The 16,977-nt window shown below is 59.5% G+C and overlaps 3 protein-coding genes and 1 long non-coding RNA gene across 5 annotated transcripts; 2 read left to right on the plus strand and 2 right to left on the minus strand.

The window, feature by feature from the left end:
* Positions 1 to 4,023: 4,023 nt before the first annotated feature.
* Positions 4,024 to 7,887, minus strand: CD320 (CD320 molecule). The gene is made up of 5 exons (XM_044753247.2): positions 7,680 to 7,887; positions 5,529 to 5,654; positions 5,061 to 5,294; positions 4,646 to 4,807; positions 4,024 to 4,473 (listed from the first exon to the last, which is right to left on the minus strand). The coding sequence occupies exons 1-5, from the start codon at positions 7,804 to 7,806 to the stop codon at positions 4,331 to 4,333; spliced, it is 792 nt and encodes a 263-aa protein (XP_044609182.1). The 5' UTR covers positions 7,807 to 7,887; the 3' UTR covers positions 4,024 to 4,330.
* Positions 7,888 to 9,547: 1,660 nt separating this feature from the next.
* Positions 9,548 to 10,156, plus strand: LOC139041279 (uncharacterized). The gene is made up of 3 exons (XR_011496125.1): positions 9,548 to 9,727; positions 9,820 to 9,957; positions 10,038 to 10,156. It is a non-coding gene; the product is annotated as an uncharacterized lncRNA (long non-coding RNA).
* A 45-nt stretch (positions 10,157 to 10,201) lies between these two features.
* Positions 10,202 to 15,771, minus strand: NDUFA7 (NADH:ubiquinone oxidoreductase subunit A7). Its single transcript, XM_014861954.3, has 4 exons — positions 15,688 to 15,771; positions 15,158 to 15,207; positions 12,656 to 12,805; positions 10,202 to 10,411 (listed from the first exon to the last, which is right to left on the minus strand). Exons 1-4 carry the CDS (start codon positions 15,736 to 15,738, stop codon positions 10,321 to 10,323), a joined length of 342 nt encoding a protein of 113 aa, XP_014717440.2. The 5' UTR covers positions 15,739 to 15,771; the 3' UTR covers positions 10,202 to 10,320.
* Positions 15,772 to 15,817: 46 nt separating this feature from the next.
* On the plus strand, positions 15,818 to 16,937 carry RPS28 (ribosomal protein S28). Of its 2 annotated transcripts, none has more exons than XM_014861956.3 (4): positions 15,818 to 15,946; positions 16,042 to 16,089; positions 16,527 to 16,697; positions 16,857 to 16,937. In XM_014861956.3, exons 1-3 carry the CDS (start codon positions 15,908 to 15,910, stop codon positions 16,647 to 16,649), a joined length of 210 nt encoding a protein of 69 aa, XP_014717442.1. In that variant the 5' UTR covers positions 15,818 to 15,907; the 3' UTR covers positions 16,650 to 16,697; positions 16,857 to 16,937. The 2 variants fall into 2 exon arrangements, with proteins under 2 accessions (XP_014717442.1, XP_014717441.1); XM_014861955.3 differs by having other exon boundaries at positions 15,862 to 15,946; positions 16,527 to 16,660.
* Positions 16,938 to 16,977: the final 40 nt, after the last annotated feature.

Raw genomic sequence — 16,977 nt, forward strand, 5'->3', positions numbered from 1 at the left:
ACCCACCCTCCTCCTTCCTTCAGGTCTCTATTTAAACGTCGCCCTATCAGGAGGCCTCTTTTGACTAATGTAAAAATATAGGGACCCTTCTTTCTCCCAAGCCAGCATGCCCATCCCTCCGACTTGGTCCCCACAACTTAGTGTCATGTGACACCAAGGTCCTGGTTTATTATGAGCTCACTGTTCCCTCACCCCGCCCCCTCATCATGGGGAAGAGGGCTTTGTTCTGGTCAAGGCTGAGCCTCTGGTGCCTAGAACAATGCCTGGCACCCACCCCATGTTTGTTTTCCTCCACAAATTAACCGACAAACGCAATGCAATCCCAAAGTCCCAACTAGACCTTTTATGAAATGCCACAAGCTCAAGAAAAGATCCACGTACGACTGGTTAAGGGGTGGGGGCTGCACAACATCATGAATGTGCTAAAGGCCACTGAATTGTTCGCTTTAAAATAAGTAAGTTTCTGTGACGTGAACGTCACTTCGCTAAACAAAAGAGCCGTGTCGTACCATTGCACACCTGTTAGAATGGCTAAAATTTAAAAGATTAGCTGTATCAAGTGATGCCAAGGGTGTGAGGAAATAAGAATATGTATGTTGTGGGGGGAGGAAAAATAAGAATACATCCACTTTGGAAAACATTTTGGCAATTTCATTAAAATTAAATATATACCTACCATAGGATGGCACGATTCCATTCTTGGGGATTTACCCAAAAGAAATAAAACCATAGGAACAGACTCCTACAGAAACGTTCATAGCAGCCCTATTTGTAACAATCATAAGCTGGAAAAAAACCAAAATCTATCAATACACGCATTGGGTAAATGAACTGTGGACAGCCATACAACGGAAGACAGCTCAGCAATAAAAACTAGCTGGCTTTTACTACATGCAACGACGTGTACATATCTTAAAATAATCATGTCGAGTAAAAACCGCCAGGCAGAAAAAGGTACATACTCTATGATTCTAGAAATGCAACTGACCTATAGTGTCAGAAACCAATGGGAGGTTGCCTCTGTGATGGGTGGTGGGCGGGTATAAAAAGGGGCACAAGGCAAGTTTGGGGGATAACTTTGAACACACGATGCTCAGGGAAAGAAGCCAGACGCCAAAGGCCACACTGTGTGTGATCCCACGGATATGAGATGTCCAGAACAGGTAAATCTGTAGAGACAGAAAGTGGATTGGTGGCTGCCGGGGGCTGGGGACGGGGGCTGCGGAGTGACTGCTCGTGGAGACTGAGGGCTCCTTTGGGGGATGGAAATGTCCTGGAACTAGACAGACGTGGCGGTTGCACAACACTGAATGTTCTAGATGCCAGTGAATTGTCTGCTTTTGAATGGTTAATGGTTAATTTTATATTACGTGAATTTTCCCTCCATAAAAATAAGGAAGAATGAGGAGAATTGGACACAGACATACACACACCCCTCCATCCACCCGTATCTACACCACTGCATTCCCCTCACCCCATCGCAGCCCCTCCCGGCCACCTTCCCCAGCCCACCAGAATTTCACCGATGCTGGGCCCTTTGGCCACCCCCTCCGCGTCTCCCTCCTCGTGGGCTCCCCAAACACCCCTCGCTTTTAAACCTGGACCTTTGCTGGAATTTCCTGGAAGTGACTCCCTGGGCCTGCTGGACGGGATGGGACGGGACGGGATGGGTGGCTGGCAGGACAGAGCGACCCCTGCCGGCAGGAACAGAGAGCCGAAACCTGGCGTGCTCAGAGCACGTCTGTACCTATGACTGCCCCGGGGCGCAAATGACAAAGGGCACCTGAGACGGCAAAGCCACCTGCCCACGGTCAGTCACCCGGCTTGAGTGGATGTGGTCTCCCCCCCTCGGCCTGCCCCAATCCGGGCTCCTGCCCTCTGCTCCCTTTGTGGCAGCTAGTCTGAAAGGACGGCCCCATGAACTGGGCCCTCCCAGTGTTCACACCCTAGTGGGGTCCCCACCTCCACCCCGGACACATATCTGGGCTGACCTGGGGCTCCAGCAAACCAATGGGATGTGGCGGACAGGATGCAGGCTCAGTTCCGGGCCTGAGCTTTACAAGGTCCGGCAGTTTCGGCTCTGCACTTTGGGGAGCCTGAGTCGCCATGAAAGGAACATGGCCATCCTGCTCTGATGGCCATGTGGAGAGGCCACGTGGAGAGGGAGAGGCCCAGCCATCTCCCCAAGGCTCCAGACATGACAGAGACATTCCAGATGGTGACATCCAGCCAGCCCAGCCCCCAGAGGCCAACAGCCACCATCAGGTGGAACAGGGCCCACTAGCCAGCTGGGTCAACGTGGAACCATGAGAGAGAAGACATCGGTGGTCATTCGGAGCCCCTGGGAGCAGGAAGGTTTGCTCACTAATAACTGAGAACCCAAGCAACACCCCAAAAAGATCCAGATCCTAGATGTCTGCATAGGTGGTGCGTGACACCTGTGGCCGGCCCCGTGGCCCCGTGATGCAACCCCTCGCCTACTGTGGCTGACCACGGCTGAGCAAAAAGAACCACCAAATTACCGAAAAAGCAAACAGTATCTTGGGCAAAACTTCTTCCTGCTAACTGGACGAAGCCCACGACAGTTCCACTTCTGTGGCAGGACACCTCGGCCCAGCTCGGGGTACCCGCAGCGGGCTGAGCTGGGAGCTGAGAGGCCCAGGTCCCCACCCCATGAGCGGAGGGGAGGCTTGCACCCCAGGAGGCGGGCACCCTCTGCTCCGTGGTGGGTCGAAGGCCCCCAACCTGGCTGCAGCCCATCTCCCAAACTTCAACTCCCGCTACCCCGATGGCTGCCTGAAAGAGAACTCAACCCCCAACACACTGTTCGAGGCCCAGACTCCAAAACCCGCCTTGACCGCCTTCCCCCACGATGGGGTCCCAAAGCCGAACTTCATCACCCCCAAGAAGCCCTCCTGGTTCACCCACTCGCTCGAGCCCCTCCCAGCCTCTCACCAACAGGGCCCGGCTCCCTGCCTGACGGATGTCAGAGCCCCCGAGACCCGGCATGCTCCCCCAGCACAGGGCTGCACAGGGCCAGCTGGGGGCAGACAGCAGTCCACCTCCAAGGATGTCAGGAAGGTCCCTACCCCCAAAAGAGGCTACGGGAGCCCCAGCCACACCACTCAGAGAGGAGGAAACTGAGGGTCAGAGAAGAGCCTTGCCCTCATCACCCGGCAGTTAGGGTGTGTGCTAACTACACCTTCTGTATTCCCGACACTGACATCTGCGGCCTTGCTGGTCAGGGAGGGACCATCGCTCCCTGAGTTAGCTAGTTCTAGAGATAAGCACCAACTCACCAGAGGGTGACTTCATATGCAAACCAACCAAGCCACAGCCACTCTCCCCTGCCCTGATCACCCAGGGCCAGCTGCCAGGCGACCAGCGCCAGCCCCCACACCCCAGAGCCGCTGCGATCGTTCAGACCAGCCCATCGCAAGCCTGCTTACCCTGCCTCGCCTGTTCCTTCCCACGGTAACCACAGTAAAGGCTCCTGCCCACCCTCCCCCTTCCCTCTGCCCTGACCGCCCCCCCACCCTGGTGCTTCCCCGTGTGGCCCTGACTGGTGCATGTGCCCCCACCTCTTGAGATCTGTGATAAAGTGTCTTTTCAATGGCCGTCATCTCCTGATCTCTTGGCCTTGCCATAGCCGACTAACAGTAAATCCACAGTTTAAAACAAGAGTGGAGCTGAGACCAACCCCGGGATGCCCAGCTTCCATCTCAGAAAAGAGGAAGCCACGATGGACAGGGGTCCCCCAGCCCAGGACTCCAGGAGGAAATGCCCAAGCTCTGCTCTTCTTCAGAGAGGCCTGCAGGTAACACAGATGGCCGTGCCACCGCCGCCCCTGACCCCTGCTGCTCTGGATCCCAGGAAACCAGAGGCAGAGCGGGCAATGGGGTGCCCAGGGCTGGGTCCCCAAGTCCTGCCCTCTCTGGGCTGGGTGCTCCACCGTGGAGGAGGGACGGCAGCAGAGACCCCAGGCTGCCCAGGCAGAGAGAGATGGAGACCCGGATGCAGACAGAGGATGTGAAGTAACTTTAATCACCACCCTCGGATGGGGGCAGCAAGAGTATCTAAGAGCAGGGCCACCCCCAGGAGCAGACTGGGGCCAGCCTCTTGGTTCCCGCTGTGGTGTATTCGCTATCCAAGGTCCCCCACATCCAGGGGGAGGGTCCGGGCACCCCCAACCTCCAGGGCCACATCTGCAGGTCCATGGGGCTGCGTGGCCAGAAGAACTCGTGCCTGAGGGCTGGGGTGCCAGCAGCCGCGCACATGTCCCCAGAGCTGCCACTCAGGGCCCGGGCGACGTGGTGGCAAGAGCTGGTCCTCAGAGCAGCGAGCTCTTCCTCTCTGATAGCAGCAGGGACTCCTTCACGGCTACCAGCAGCCCCCGCGGGTACAAACGCCCCCGGGCACAGAGCCAGGACAACACCAGCAGGGAAGTGGCAGCCAAACCAGCACTTAGCAACACTGTGGGGGACAGACAGGATGGGAGTGGGTGAGGCAGGGGCAGGAGCCCCCACACCCCCCAAGCTCCTGGCACACCAGGATGTGCGGCTTGCAGCCTGTCCCCTCCCGGCACCCCTGCCCCCAGGAACAGTCTCCCCAAGCCCCCGGGAGAGGGAGGGCCCCTTCATCTCACCAGCAGCTACAAGAGCCCCGTAGATGCTCCAGTTTCCGGATTGGACCGAGTCCTCATCCCCGACAGGAGTAGCTGTGGCATTCTGGAGATACGTGACACTCTCCACAGGGGTCACAGGGGTCCCCAGGGACGTGGTGTTCCTTTCCTGGAAGGTCTCAGTTCCTGTAATAAGTCCAGGAATTCAGCAGTTGGGGACGGGGGATGGACAGGTGTTCCAGGTATCCAGGGGGGACCTTGGGGCTCATCTTCATCCCAGAGACGAGTGAGGATGGTGACCCCAAGTCACCTCCCACCGCCCCTACAGGGATGCAGCCCACGCCCCCAATCTGGTCGCATACCAAAAGAAGTCAGGGGGCCTCGGCTAACGACCAGCCCTCCCCACCTCACAGGCACGCCAAGGTCCCATGGCACACACCACAGCCAAGCTCGTCGCCAGAGTGGGGACAGTCCGGGTGGCCATCACAGAGCCACGTGTCTGGGATGCAGGCGCCACCCAGCGGGCAGCGGAGCTCCCCCGCCGGGCAGGGCTGGCGGGTGCAGTTGTGAAGGTTCTGGTCGATACCACCGGGGCAGTCATCGATGTTGTCACAAGAGCACGGGCTGCCAGTGGGTGGCGGGCACGGCCCATCCTGGGCACATGGCTTGATCCCTGGGGTACAGGGTCAGTCAGGTCCCAAACGCCCACCCAAGAGGGCCGGGTTCTCCCACCACCCAGCCCCCTGCAAGCCCCGCCTTCCTTCCAAAACCAGTAGACCCCATAAGGTCCGCCCACCCTCAGGCCCCGCCCCAGTACGCGCTGCCTGAAGGCCACACCCCTTCCGCAAGCATCCCACCGCCCGTGGGCGAGCCCCTTCAAGCCCCGCCCCGGGGCGTGGCCACTCACTGCACTCGTCCTCATCGCTGCCGTCCGTGCAGTCTGGGTCCCCGTCGCAGCGCCAGGTGAGGGGCACGCAGAAGCCACTGGTGCGGCACTGGAAGCTGCTGGGCGGGCATGAGCCTGCGCTGGGGCCTACGAGATGCGCACCAGTGAGGCCCGAGTCTAGACCCTCCTCCAGTGGTCCCAGGCTGCGACTCCGAGGAGACAGGCCAGGTCCCAGGGCACTGGAATTAGACTGGCGGCCACCCTTGACTGTGGACCTACTACGTGTGGGGCTTGGAGCCGGGCAGTTCACAGCCCCACCGCCAGCCTCATCGGGCAGATTCTACTGCGGTCCACATTCTACAAAGGACGCTTGTCATAACCAGATCCTGCCTCCTCCACGTGGCCTGAAGGCCTGGCCCAGCCCTGAGCCGTTCCTGGCCCTCACCTCCTTCCGAGTTCTTCCTCTTACTCTGGCCCCTCTGGCCTGGCTTCCTTGCTGCTTCTCCAAGAGGTCTGGCTCATTTCCACCTCAGGGCCTTTGCACCTGCTGCTCCCTGGCCCACATCACCCTTTTCTGCCCTGGCTCTGCACCTGGTGATTTCCTCAGCAGTCCTCAGATCTCAGCTTATTTCCTGGGAGGGGGGTCTCATGCCCTCCTCAGAGACCCCTGAAGCTCTCCCTCCCACTTCTAACAGTCGTCCTTAGACTGGTACCTGCAAAGACTGTGTTCTCAGTGGAGGTGAGGGCTGTGACCTGGTGACCGCCAGCCCAGGGCAACGCCTGACAATATGTGGACACAGGGCACACCAGGGTCCAGGCTGAGTCCAGGTGAAATGTGAACCTTCCTGGACCCCAGGGGCACAGAAGGGCCTGGAACCTGGGCCAGCAGCAGGTGGGCACGTGAGCGACAGAGGAAGGAAGTAGCCTTGAGGGTTTCCTCCTGGGGGAAGCAGGGCAGGTGGCAAACACCTGGCCTCACTCCATTCGACCCTGGGCCTCCCGCCCCTTCCAGCTTTACTCACAGGGGCCTGAGCCTCCAAAACCCCGACTCCCCGCAGCCAGCGCCCCCCCCCCCACCCCCACCCCCACCCAAGTGTACGTGCGGGCCGCACAGTCCCTGAGCTCAGTGGGGCCCGGAAGAGCTGCAGACAACCTGGAGCCGGCTTCCTTCCCTGCCCACGGGGGTCTGGCGGCCCCTGAGCGCGGCTTCCTCCCCAGGCCTGGCCACTCTCCGCCCTGACAACGTCCCACCTCCCTCCCTGACCTGCCCGAGTGTGTGTCCCTCTGGAAAGCGGGCAGCAGAGCAGAGCGGACCTGGCCTCATAGGGCTGTGGGGTTGGACAGGCGTGGGAGCCACCGTGACCCCTCTGCCACCCTCGGTTTCCTTGCCTGTAAAAGGGGCACGCTAGGAGTCCCCCCCTCAGTGTCGTGAGAAGAGAAGACTGCTTGTGTGTAAAAAGTATGGTAGTTGGTTAACGTGAGTCCTGCCTCCTTGAAGGTACTGGAACATTCGGCCGGAAAAGGCACGGGCTTTGGGGCAAGGCAGGGACCAGATAAGAAGGGAGCCATGGGGGAGCAGGGTGAGGCTGAACCGACGCACACCACGAGGTCACTCCGAGCCGCCCCGCTGCCTCTGGGAGCGTTAGAGAGGGCCATCACGAGGACTGAGGGCGAACGCGTCCGAGGGCCTGGGGTCACCCGGAGGGCGAGAGCCCTTTGGCTCTTTAAGGCCGGGGGAGGAAAGTGCAGAGATTGGGAGCGCGCGGGATGGAGGCCAGGAACCTTGGCCACCTGGGCTCGGGCGCGAGGGCTGGGAGGCGCCGGGTGACCGGCCGTGCACGCTGCGACACGGGACACCCGGCGCCTGCAGCGAGCCTCCCGCCCACGCCGGGCTGAAGGGCGGCGCGGAGGTGACAACGGCGCACGACCGGCGGAGCGGGCGTGCGGTGCGAGCAGGACAGTAGAAGGCAGGCAGAGCCACCAGGGAGGAGGGTCCCGGGTTGGGGCTGGCGCGTGGCACGCGGCAGAATCCACGCCACGTGCGGGGGAGTGCCCGCGATGCGGCGCAGCCAGTGGCCGGGCGCTGCCGACGCGCGCGGGGACCCGGCGAGGCTGGGCGCGAGGGGTGCGCGCGCGAGGGGTGCGCGCGCGGGCGGCGCGGGGCTCACTCACCTGGGGCCTGGGCCGAGGAGGCGGTTGGGCCCACCGTCGGGGCGGCGTCCAGGCCCAGCCCGAAGCCGAGCAGCAGGCGCAGCGCCAGGCCCAGGGCTACCGAGCCGCGCGCTCCGCCCCACGCCATCCGCCGCTTGTCGCACCGCCCCCGCCGCCGCCGCGCGGGCCCCGCTCTTATCCTCGCGCACGCGCACGCGCAGCCCGGGGGGCGGGGCTCGCGGCGCCCCTGCTACGACTACCGTAAAGATCCGACGACGAGGGGCACCCGGATTTGAGGCTCTTCCCCACTTTTCCCAGGGACAACTTACAGCGAAAGGTATGGGGTCCGTTTGAAGTTAGAAGCTTCTGGGGATAAATAGGAACTTGTCGGCGGCTACTTACAATATTTAACGTTCCCCGCGCATCCTGGAGCAAAAGTCACTGCCTAATGACCCTGTTTAATACGGCAGCCACGCCCCGCAGGCGTGCCCCCTGCCTTGGGCTCCTCCTGCTCCTCCTGTGCACCCGACAGATTAGACATTTACTTATTTTGGTTTATTGTCTGATTCCCCACGAGAATATCAGCTCCACGAGGGCAGAAATGCTGCGTGGCTTGTTGTATCCCCAGTGCCGAGAACAGCAGTGCCACATAGTAGACTCTTGAAAGATTCGGTGAATGAAATGAAAGAATCGTCTGGTTCCTGGCTTCCACGCTGGGGCCGCTGTCCCTCCCAGCGGGATGCGCTCACCCTCGCTCGCGGCCTCGTTTAGTCCTCATGGACCCCTCGTAGGGAGGTGGGTATTCTTCCTTACTTCGGCAACAAGATATGGGCGAGGGGAGCCCGTGGGTTTTCCCTTCTCTCGCTCACCCAATAAGCACGTAAAATACAAACCTTCTGCAGGCTTTCTAGCCAATCTGGCTGCAGTGTTTTCTTCTTGAAAATAAATATCTTATCTACGGCTCTGCCTTCTGAAGAAGCAGCGCGCCCAACTGCCAGCCAGGACCCCAGACAAGTCACTGTCCCTCGGCGTTAAGACACGTGCGCAGGTGTTTACCACCCCCCTCCCCCGTTTTCCGTGAAGCGACACTAAAGCGGCCAGATTTTCACAGAAGGGACTCCATTTGCAGGTTGATGCCATGCTTACTATTTGAAAGTGTTGCAAGTTTTGGCTGCTTTTGGAGCATATATTCATATTTTTTTCAGTAATGATCTCTCCTCTTCCCAGGGGAAATGAGGTAAGCCTCGAAGGTGCACAGGAGTAGAGGCAGATGGACAGGCTGGCAAATATGCCTGCCAGGGCAGGCGGGAGCATGCCGCTGGCGTGGCCCCCAGCTTGGCGAGGGAGGCATCGGGTGGGGGGCGGTGAGAGCTGAAGCCGCCGTGGACTTGGAGCAATTGAGCGCAGACTCATGAGCCGCTGGGTTCCGGGCCAGCTGTCAGCATGTCCTTAGCCTCAGGTCTTCTGTGGAGGGGGTGTGACAACAGCGCTGACCTTACAGGACAGCTCCAGTCAGGAGCTGGGACGGTGGGTAGAAAGCATTCAGAAGGTGCCTGGTGTCAGACCTCTCCCCTGCTCCACTCCTGCACCAAACTCCAAGTCTGGCTCATAAAACTTTATTGAGAAACCTGCACACCTCGCCTGGGGCCTCTGAAGCTCCGGGCTGGCCCTCTGTGGCCTCCGCACACCCTGCCCAGCCATCCTCTCCCTCCTGCCAGGGACACGAGGGCAGGGCAGTCTCAACAGGCTCCGGGCACACAGTGGATGCTCTTCACCTACTGAAGGGTGGCAGGCTTCTTCCAAGGGGCAGCCACGCGGCTCCCCATCGCTCCTACAGCCAGACTCGGGCCACTTGCTGTTCCACTTTTGCTCTCCTCATTCCTCCACAGGGACCAGGGTCCTCACTCCCCTGCCAGGTCTCTGGCTCAGGGAGGCCTTTCCTGACCTGCCCTAGGAGAGCCTTCCCGGCTGAGCTGCAGGGCGGCCAGGATCAGGCGGTGGTCACAGTGGGAGGCTGCTGGCCAATGTCCACCTAAGTCACGGCTCGGGGAGCTCTTGAGATCCAGAGGGTAAGTGAGCAGTTTGTGTTCAGCCCTGCTGTCCTTCACGGTCAGGGCTCACAAACACCCAGAGGTCCTGGAACCCACCCCACTACTCTCAGGCCCTCGGGGAAGGGACAGTGACATCTCTGCACCCAGTGACAGCATATCACCCTGGAGCTCCAGAACCACTACCCCTCCCCCACCCCTAGACTACGGCTGGAGTTAGAAGATTCTGCCCCCACTTCACACAGATCCAGGTAAGCCGGTGTCAATTCAAAAGCAAAAATGGGGGGCCGGCCCGGTGGCATAGTGGTTAAGTTAGCGTGCTCTGTTTCAGCAGCCTGGGGTTCGCAGGTTTGGATCCTGGGCACGGACCTACACACCGCTCAACAAGCCATGCTGTGGTGGCATCCAACATACAAAATAGAGGAAGACTGGCACAGGTGTTAGCTCAGGACTAATCTTCCTCACCCAGGAAAAAAAAAAAAGTACAACCAGAAGTGATACTGCAGCTCGCTATAATTATCATAAATTAGGTGACATTCTCCCCGGAGGGAATCCAAGGAGGGGAAGCACCCAGGTGGAGCCAAGGGCCCAGCCAGGTGCCCCAGGGCACAGTGTCACAGGTAAGGCTGGTCCTGGGACAGCTCCCACCTCTTTAAGGGAGGAGCCGGCGTCACTGCCTTCTTCTCAGGGGCTGCCACGGCCGAGCTGGAGGAGAAAAGAGACCTTAGTTAGGGCCAGGTTTCCAAAGAACAGGGTGGAAACATCTGAGGGACCCCACAGCTGCCCCTGGGAGGTACACGCCCGCTGAGACTGTGGATCTGGAGGCCAGGGCAGGGGGGGTTCAGAATGCCCAAACCCCTCCAATGGGGTCCCCCAAAGGGTCAGCCGCCTCTTGCTGGGAGCTGGCCAGCCCCCTTCCCCTTTCTGCCCTGAGCCCCGTGAACCCCCTGTCAGCCCGCCCTGGCTCTCGGGCCCAGAGTGGACCAGCACCTGGCTCCTGCTGCCTCAGAACAGGATGCTGGCGAAGGGCCACACCATCAGGCGCCGTGTGTCCCCTGCTCCACGGCGGGCACTGCATGCAGGCACAGCGTGGGCAGACCAGGCCCCGCCTTGTCTCTTGGGGCTGAGAGTCAACGTGCAATTGAAAAAGACACCACCTGGCCCAGAGGTGGCCTGAGGGGAGCCCCAGGGAGACACTGTGCCAGCAAATCCAAGGCAACTGCCCCCCACCTGAGCCCCTGGGGCCTAGAGCTGGAGAGCCCTGCACACAAGCCAGAAAGGAGAGGAGGCAGGCGGGAGCTCCCGTCCTGCAGGAGGCCCCCGGGGCCCCTGACTCTCCCAGGAGCCTAAGGGAGCTGGAAGGGGCAGAAGGCAGCCTCCCCAGAAATGCAGAGGTCTCTGGGGCAGGGGAGGGGCTGTGGGGGCGCTGGCCACAGCCCGGGGCTGGACTCCGGGGAATCTGAAGCCCACGACACCAAGTGCTCAGAGGTCCAGCTGCACAGCACGTGCCTGGCCCCAGCACCCAAGAGATGGCATCACACTGCAAGCCCACCGCCCCCACCTGACAGATAAGGAAACCGAGGCTCAGGAAGGCTCAAAGTCTGGCCCAAGACGGCATGGTGAATCGGCTGCAGATCCCAGACACCACTGGGGTCTGGGCAAAATGGTGTGAGATCCCACTTCTGCTCTCCACTGGCTGTGTGACCCAGGCAAGTCACTTGGTCTCTCTGTGCCTTGATTTCTTCTTTGGCAATGGCAGCCATCACTGCCTAACTTGTGAAGTTATTAGATGACAGACATGCCACGGACTCTAATCTAAGAGCTTCCAAATATTAGTGATGAGGATTAATCCTCATAACAACTCCCCTGTGGGCTGAATGTCTGTGTCCTCTCAAAATCCATCTGCTGAAACCCTGTGCCCCAAGGCGATGGGGTTAGGAGCTGGGGCCTCTGGGAGGCGATGAGGTCATGGGGGGGGGGCCCTTGGGAATGGGATCAGCGTCCTTATAAAGGGGGCCCCCGAGAGCTCCCTGCCCCTTCCACCATGTAAGCACACAGTGAGAAGGTGCCAGACATCGAATCTGCAGGTGCCTTTTTTTTTTTTTTGAGGAAGATTAGCCCTGAGCTAACTGCTGCCAATTCTCCTCTTTTTGCTGAGGAAGCCTGGCCCTGGACTAACATCCGTGCCCGTCTTCCTCTACTTTATATGTGGGACGCCTGCCACAGCATGGCTTATTGCCAAGTGGTGCTAACTCAGCACCTGGGACCCCAACCAGCGAACCCCGGGCCGCTGAAGCGGAATGTGCGCACATAACCGATGCGCCACTGGGCCGGCCCCTGCAGGTGCCTTGATCTTGGACTTCCCAGCCTCCAAATCTGTGAGAAATAAGTTCCAGTTGTTTATGAGCCACCGGTCTGTGGTTCTGTCACAGCGGAACTCTCTAAAGGAGAAACTACTATTGTTCCCGTTTGATTAAGAGAAGGCAGCTGAAGCCAGGGGCCAACCTGCCTCTTGAGGGGCCTGAGGTTAATGCAATTCTCTAAGAATACAAAATTAGGGCCCAGCCTGATAAAGTAGAGGAAGATGGGCACGGATGTGAGCTCAGGGCCAGTCTTCCTCAGCAAAAAGAGGAGGATTGGCAGCAGATGTTAGCTCAGGGCTAATCTTCCTCAAAAAAAAAAAACAAAAAGACCAAAAATCATAAAAACAACCAGGCCTGGGCTTGTCCTAGGACCCTGGAAGGGACCCTGGAGCTTTGTCTGCTTTGCAGGAAACCCACCACTGGCTGAGGCCCTAACCCCAGCCCCGGGTTGGCTGGAGATTGAATGAGCCCGTGCACCAACGGCCCCCGCAGCACTGTTGCTGATCCAGCTGATGCCCAATAAACGGGACCTGGAAAAGCACCAGCAGGAGACGGGCTGGTCGCAGGGCTGTGGTGGGGTCCTCACCTCTCTGCTGGCTTGCCTGACGCCAGCACCTTCTGTGAGGACATGATGATGGAGGGTGGCACGGCTTCCCGGCGGCCATCTCGAGTGCAGTAGTAATTGTGGGAGAGCTTGTGGCTGGGGCCCACAGGCAGCTTGGGAGCAGGCTGAGTTCTAAGGAAAAAGAAAAGTGGCCTTGAAGCAAACCAACAGCCGGCTGGGCTGGCACGGGCCCAGCACCTCAGTCACAAGACTCGGGGTTGGCAGCCCTGGGCCCACGCTGCAGGCCAGGGGTTGCCCTTGGGGCACTGTCATGGATGTATAACTGGGGAGGGTGTGGGGCCCAGAAGCAGGTGGCAGCTCCTGCTCTGGATGTGAAGGTGCGGGAAGGCAAGGCCTGGGTCTGCCCCACCGCAAGTCCCCCAGCTGCCCCCAATGTGGTGGGTGTGGAGGACCTTCTGGCTGGGCACCCAGGCCTGTTCCCACCCCCCACAGCCCAGAGCTTGGCTGCTGGCCTCCCTTCCACCTGCAGGTGCTCAGGAAATGAAGAGGCTGGGGGCTGAGGCGCTGCCCACCCCCTAGACACTGGTGGGTGGGAGTCCCAGACTTAGCTCATTCTGAGGGGCTTTGTCCCCAAAAGCCAGGCTGCAGGACCCCAGCATGCCCTGTTATCTCAGGAACTCTCTGGAGTAGCCTGCTGGGATCAAAGCTTCTTACTCAAAGAGGCTCTTGTCCTCTGAGCCTCCCAGGCCTCTGCATTTCCTGCCAGCTCCTGGTCGCAGCAGCCAGGGTGGGGGTGCACAGAGCCGTGTCCGGCTTGGGCTAAACCCGGGGGTGCATCTACAAAGAGGCCTGAGAAGGAAATGTTAACCTCAAAACAAAAGAGGAGCTTCCCTGGAAAACACAGCAAAGAGGGAGGGCAGAAAAGACAGGAAAAAGTCATTAACAGATCAGGTTTTCAATCAACTTTTTTTTTTCTTTATTCTTTTGTTTTTGGTGAGGAAGATTGGCCCTGAGCTAACATCTGTTGCCAATCTTCCTCTTTTTGCTTGAGGAAGATTGTCACTGAGCCAACATCTGAGCCAATCTTCCTCTATTTTGTATGTGGGATGCTGCCACAGCATGGCTTGAGGAAGGTGTGGCGGTCCACGCCTGGGATCCGAACCAGTGAACCCCAGGCCACTGAAGTGGAGTGCACCAACTTAACCACTATGCCATCAGGCCGGCCCCTCAACCATGTTTTTAAATAACTTTTTAGTCTGGTAACCGTCTTGCCAGGATTTCAGTTTTTCTTTAAACAAAGTGATCGTCATTGTATAAAAAGATGAGAAATAAGATAAAAATAAAGTTTCAAAATTTAACATTAAAAGTAACATCCCGTGTGAAAGTCAGAATCTGCTTAAGCCCTGGAGTGCAGAGACGACCCTCTGAAGACCAGGCCAAAACTTGTTACAACCTAGCACAGGTCAAAAGAACCAGCGCCCGACAGAAACGCCCAGATGAACCACTAGGGGGCGCCGTTAAAGGTGAAAATTTCAGAAAAGCGGTTCCTCCACTGGCCCCGCAACTAGCCGGCATGGAAAAGGCATTTGAAACTTTTGATATTTGGAATCAGTGCAACATGTAGGCATTCACGCGAATGAGCCTATTTTAACGCGATTTTTCCTCCTTTCAGGCTGACCCTCCGTAGCTGCCTCACCTCTGCCTGGCCCTCCCACCTGTGTGGACATCCACCGCGTCACCTCCCTGTGTTCCAGCCACCCTGCTCTCCTTTCCATTTCTGGCTTTTTGGGGACGCAAACCTGGGCGCTTTCTGCCCAGAATGTCTTTTCAATAATTATCCTTTGCCTCCTTCTCCTCATTCAGGAGACTCAAATGTCAATCTCTGAAAAAAAAGACCTTTCCTGACCATGTGACCTGAGGGAACCACCCTCAGCTACTCTCATTCATTCTGTTTTGTCTTCGCAGCATTCCAGAACCACCTTTTTTTTTTTTTACCTGCTGTATTTAATTCCCGACTATGTTTCTCTCTCCCTAGGACCTGAGCTCCATGCAAGGAGTGAGGATAACAACTTTTCTTGTTCCCGCTGGTGTCCCCAAGGCTGAGGACATGGCAGGGGCTTGTAAATATCAACTCATTTTTGGACGTCAGTGAGTTTGAAATCACGACACTTCTGGGTTCAAACCCCAGCTGTCCCTTTCTAGCTTCTGAGCGACTTTAAGCCAATGACTGAGTCCCTCCGAGCCTCCACGTTTTTCCAGTGTGGCTTGGGGCCACCCTGAGGGCCGCACATCTGCACACGATTCCCACCCAGAATTCACGCCCAGCCCGGCTGTTGCACGAGCAGCCGTCTCCGAGAGAGTCCAGCAAGGTTGAAGGCAAACCTCCGCCTCCAGACCTGCCACGGGGCTGGAGGCAGGATCCCGGCCCAGCGCTCCAGGGGTCTAAAGGAACGCGGATTTTGTTTTTGCTGGAGGGAGGACAGGACAGGGCCAGAGTCCGGGCAGCGAGCGGGGCGGGCTCACCGCTTGGAGATCTCCTGGTAGCGCAGCTGCAGCTTCGCCTGCAAGTTTTGCTGTGGGAGGAGGAGAGGAAGGCGGTCAGCCAGGAGGGCAGCCCAGGAGAGGAGGGGGCGAGAGAACAGGGGCAGCCCGGGGTGGACAAGGGAAGGGAAGGCCAGCGATGGGCAAGCGGGGCAGGGAGATGGGCAACCGGGGCAGGAACACGGGCCAGTGTGGACAGGGAGATGGGGCTGGAAAGGAAAGCCGGGGACCCGGGCCACAAGTCTAAGAAGGCCCGGCAGTAGGGACACCTCAGGCCTGAGTGGGTCCCCGGCCAAGGGAAGGTCAAGGGCTGGGGTGGAGGTGGGTGTGTCCCAGGCCGAAGGGGTCACCATTGGGGGTCCCGGGCTGAGCGAGGGGTCCGGCCTCGGGGGATCTCGGCACTAGGGCCCTCGGGCCCAGGGGAGCAGGAAGGAGGTGAGGAGCGGGCGGGAGCGGGTCCGGGGCGCATGGAGCCCGCAGCCCCCCAGGGCGGCTCCTCCCGCCCCGCGCACCCCGGATGCCCAGTTCCGCAGCCGCTGGATGAAGCGGGTAGCGGACGCCATCTTCCGTCCGCGCTCAAGGGCGCCAGTGACGTCTCCGCCGCGGGGGTTGCTGGGAAGGGCGCGGCTGGTCTCGCGAGAGGTTTAGTGGGCGGGGCTAGGACGCAGTATAAAAACTGTCCCCGAAGCACGTGACTCCTCTCCTCCCGACCGCCGCCGCCGCGCCGCCATCATGGACACGAGTCGCGTGCAGCCCATCAAACTGGCCAGGGTGAGGCGAGGGCTCCGACTTGGGGGCCGGGGTGAGGAAAGAGAGGTTCGGGGGACCGGGCCCGCCTGGTCTGACCCCCAGCTTGTCTCCGCCAGGTCACCAAGGTGCTGGGCAGGACCGGCTCGCAGGGACAGTGCACGCAGGTGAGCGGCTGGGGGCGCTCCGGGGTCTGAGCCCCTAAGGATGATCCCCTTCGTGCTCCAGGCGCTGCCGGCTGGAATCTCGGAACGGACGTCCCTCTTATCCCCGGGCTCCCGGAGGGTCCGAGGTCCTGCCGACCGGGTCTGAGCCCCGGCGTCCCTCCTCGTGCCTTAGCCCGCCCCCACGACCACTGTGTGGCTCCACCTCCTTCCGATTGCGCTCCGGTCTCCAACGGGCCCAGGGCTGCAGTTGTTGTCCCCCCACCCCCGGTGGCTGCTTCTGGCGCTGGAGAGCTTTGCTCTCTATGTCTCAGCTTTCTTCAGCTTCTCTCCCGGCCGCAGTTCTCTTTAGGTATCTCTCGGCCGGCCCCGACACGTCCCCTGAGAATCCAAGTGCGCTGCCAGTTCGTGGCCGGCCCTGACTCCTTCCCACCCCGTAGGTGCGCGTGGAATTTATGGACGACACGAGCCGCTCCATCATCCGCAACGTGAAAGGCCCCGTGCGCGAGGGCGACGTGCTCACCCTGTTGGAGTCAGAGCGAGAGGCCCGGAGGCTGCGCTGAACATGCGGTTGGTGCGTGCAGGACTGGAGTGGCAAAGAGCAGACCCCTGTGAGACGCTTGCTTGGTGCAAGGGAGGCTTAGCCAAGCCCACGGGGCTGGGGGCGCGTAGAAAGGGTCTGCTGAGTTTGGCAAGACAACGGAGCTTGCCGTTTCCGGGGAGATGGGCAAGGGGAGATGTCACCATCTCATGCTTGGGTCTATTTACAGGGTCCTAGATGAACCGGAGTTCTATCGCTTGGCCCACGGGGATGACCTACGACTGTTAATAAAGTGCCGATATTATATGTATACTCGGGTTTTTGTCTGGGTTGTCACTAGGCTTGTAAAA

The sequence above is a fragment of the Equus asinus genome, chromosome 20, assembly GCF_041296235.1.
Source record: "Equus asinus isolate D_3611 breed Donkey chromosome 20, EquAss-T2T_v2, whole genome shotgun sequence".
Classification (NCBI taxonomy): domain Eukaryota; kingdom Metazoa; phylum Chordata; class Mammalia; order Perissodactyla; family Equidae; genus Equus; species Equus asinus.

Excerpts from the sequence above, each read along its gene's own strand:
- CD320 (XM_044753247.2), bottom strand. The coding sequence starts at position 7,806 with ATGGCGTGGGGCGGAGCGCGCGGCTCGGTAGCCCTGGGCCTGGCGCTG. Across the intron at positions 5,655-7,679 it reads CTCCTCGGCCCAGGCCCCAG|GCCCCAGCGCAGGCTCATGC; the intron begins GTGAGTGAGCCC and ends CGCATCTCGTAG. Across the intron at positions 5,295-5,528 it reads CAGCGATGAGGACGAGTGCA|GGATCAAGCCATGTGCCCAG; the intron begins GTGAGTGGCCAC and ends CCTGTACCCCAG.
- NDUFA7 (XM_014861954.3), bottom strand. The coding sequence starts at position 15,738 with ATGGCGTCCGCTACCCGCTTCATCCAGCGGCTGCGGAACTGGGCATCC. Across the intron at positions 15,208-15,687 it reads TGCGGAACTGGGCATCCGGG|CAAAACTTGCAGGCGAAGCT; the intron begins GTGCGCGGGGCG and ends CTCCTCCCACAG. Across the intron at positions 10,412-12,655 it reads TCAGGCAAGCCAGCAGAGAG|CTCGGCCGTGGCAGCCCCTG; the intron begins GTGAGGACCCCA and ends TTTCTCCTCCAG.
- RPS28 (XM_014861956.3), top strand. The coding sequence starts at position 15,908 with ATGGACACGAGTCGCGTGCAGCCCATCAAACTGGCCAGG. Across the intron at positions 15,947-16,041 it reads AGCCCATCAAACTGGCCAGG|GTCACCAAGGTGCTGGGCAG; the intron begins GTGAGGCGAGGG and ends TGTCTCCGCCAG. Across the intron at positions 16,090-16,526 it reads CGCAGGGACAGTGCACGCAG|GTGCGCGTGGAATTTATGGA; the intron begins GTGAGCGGCTGG and ends CCCACCCCGTAG.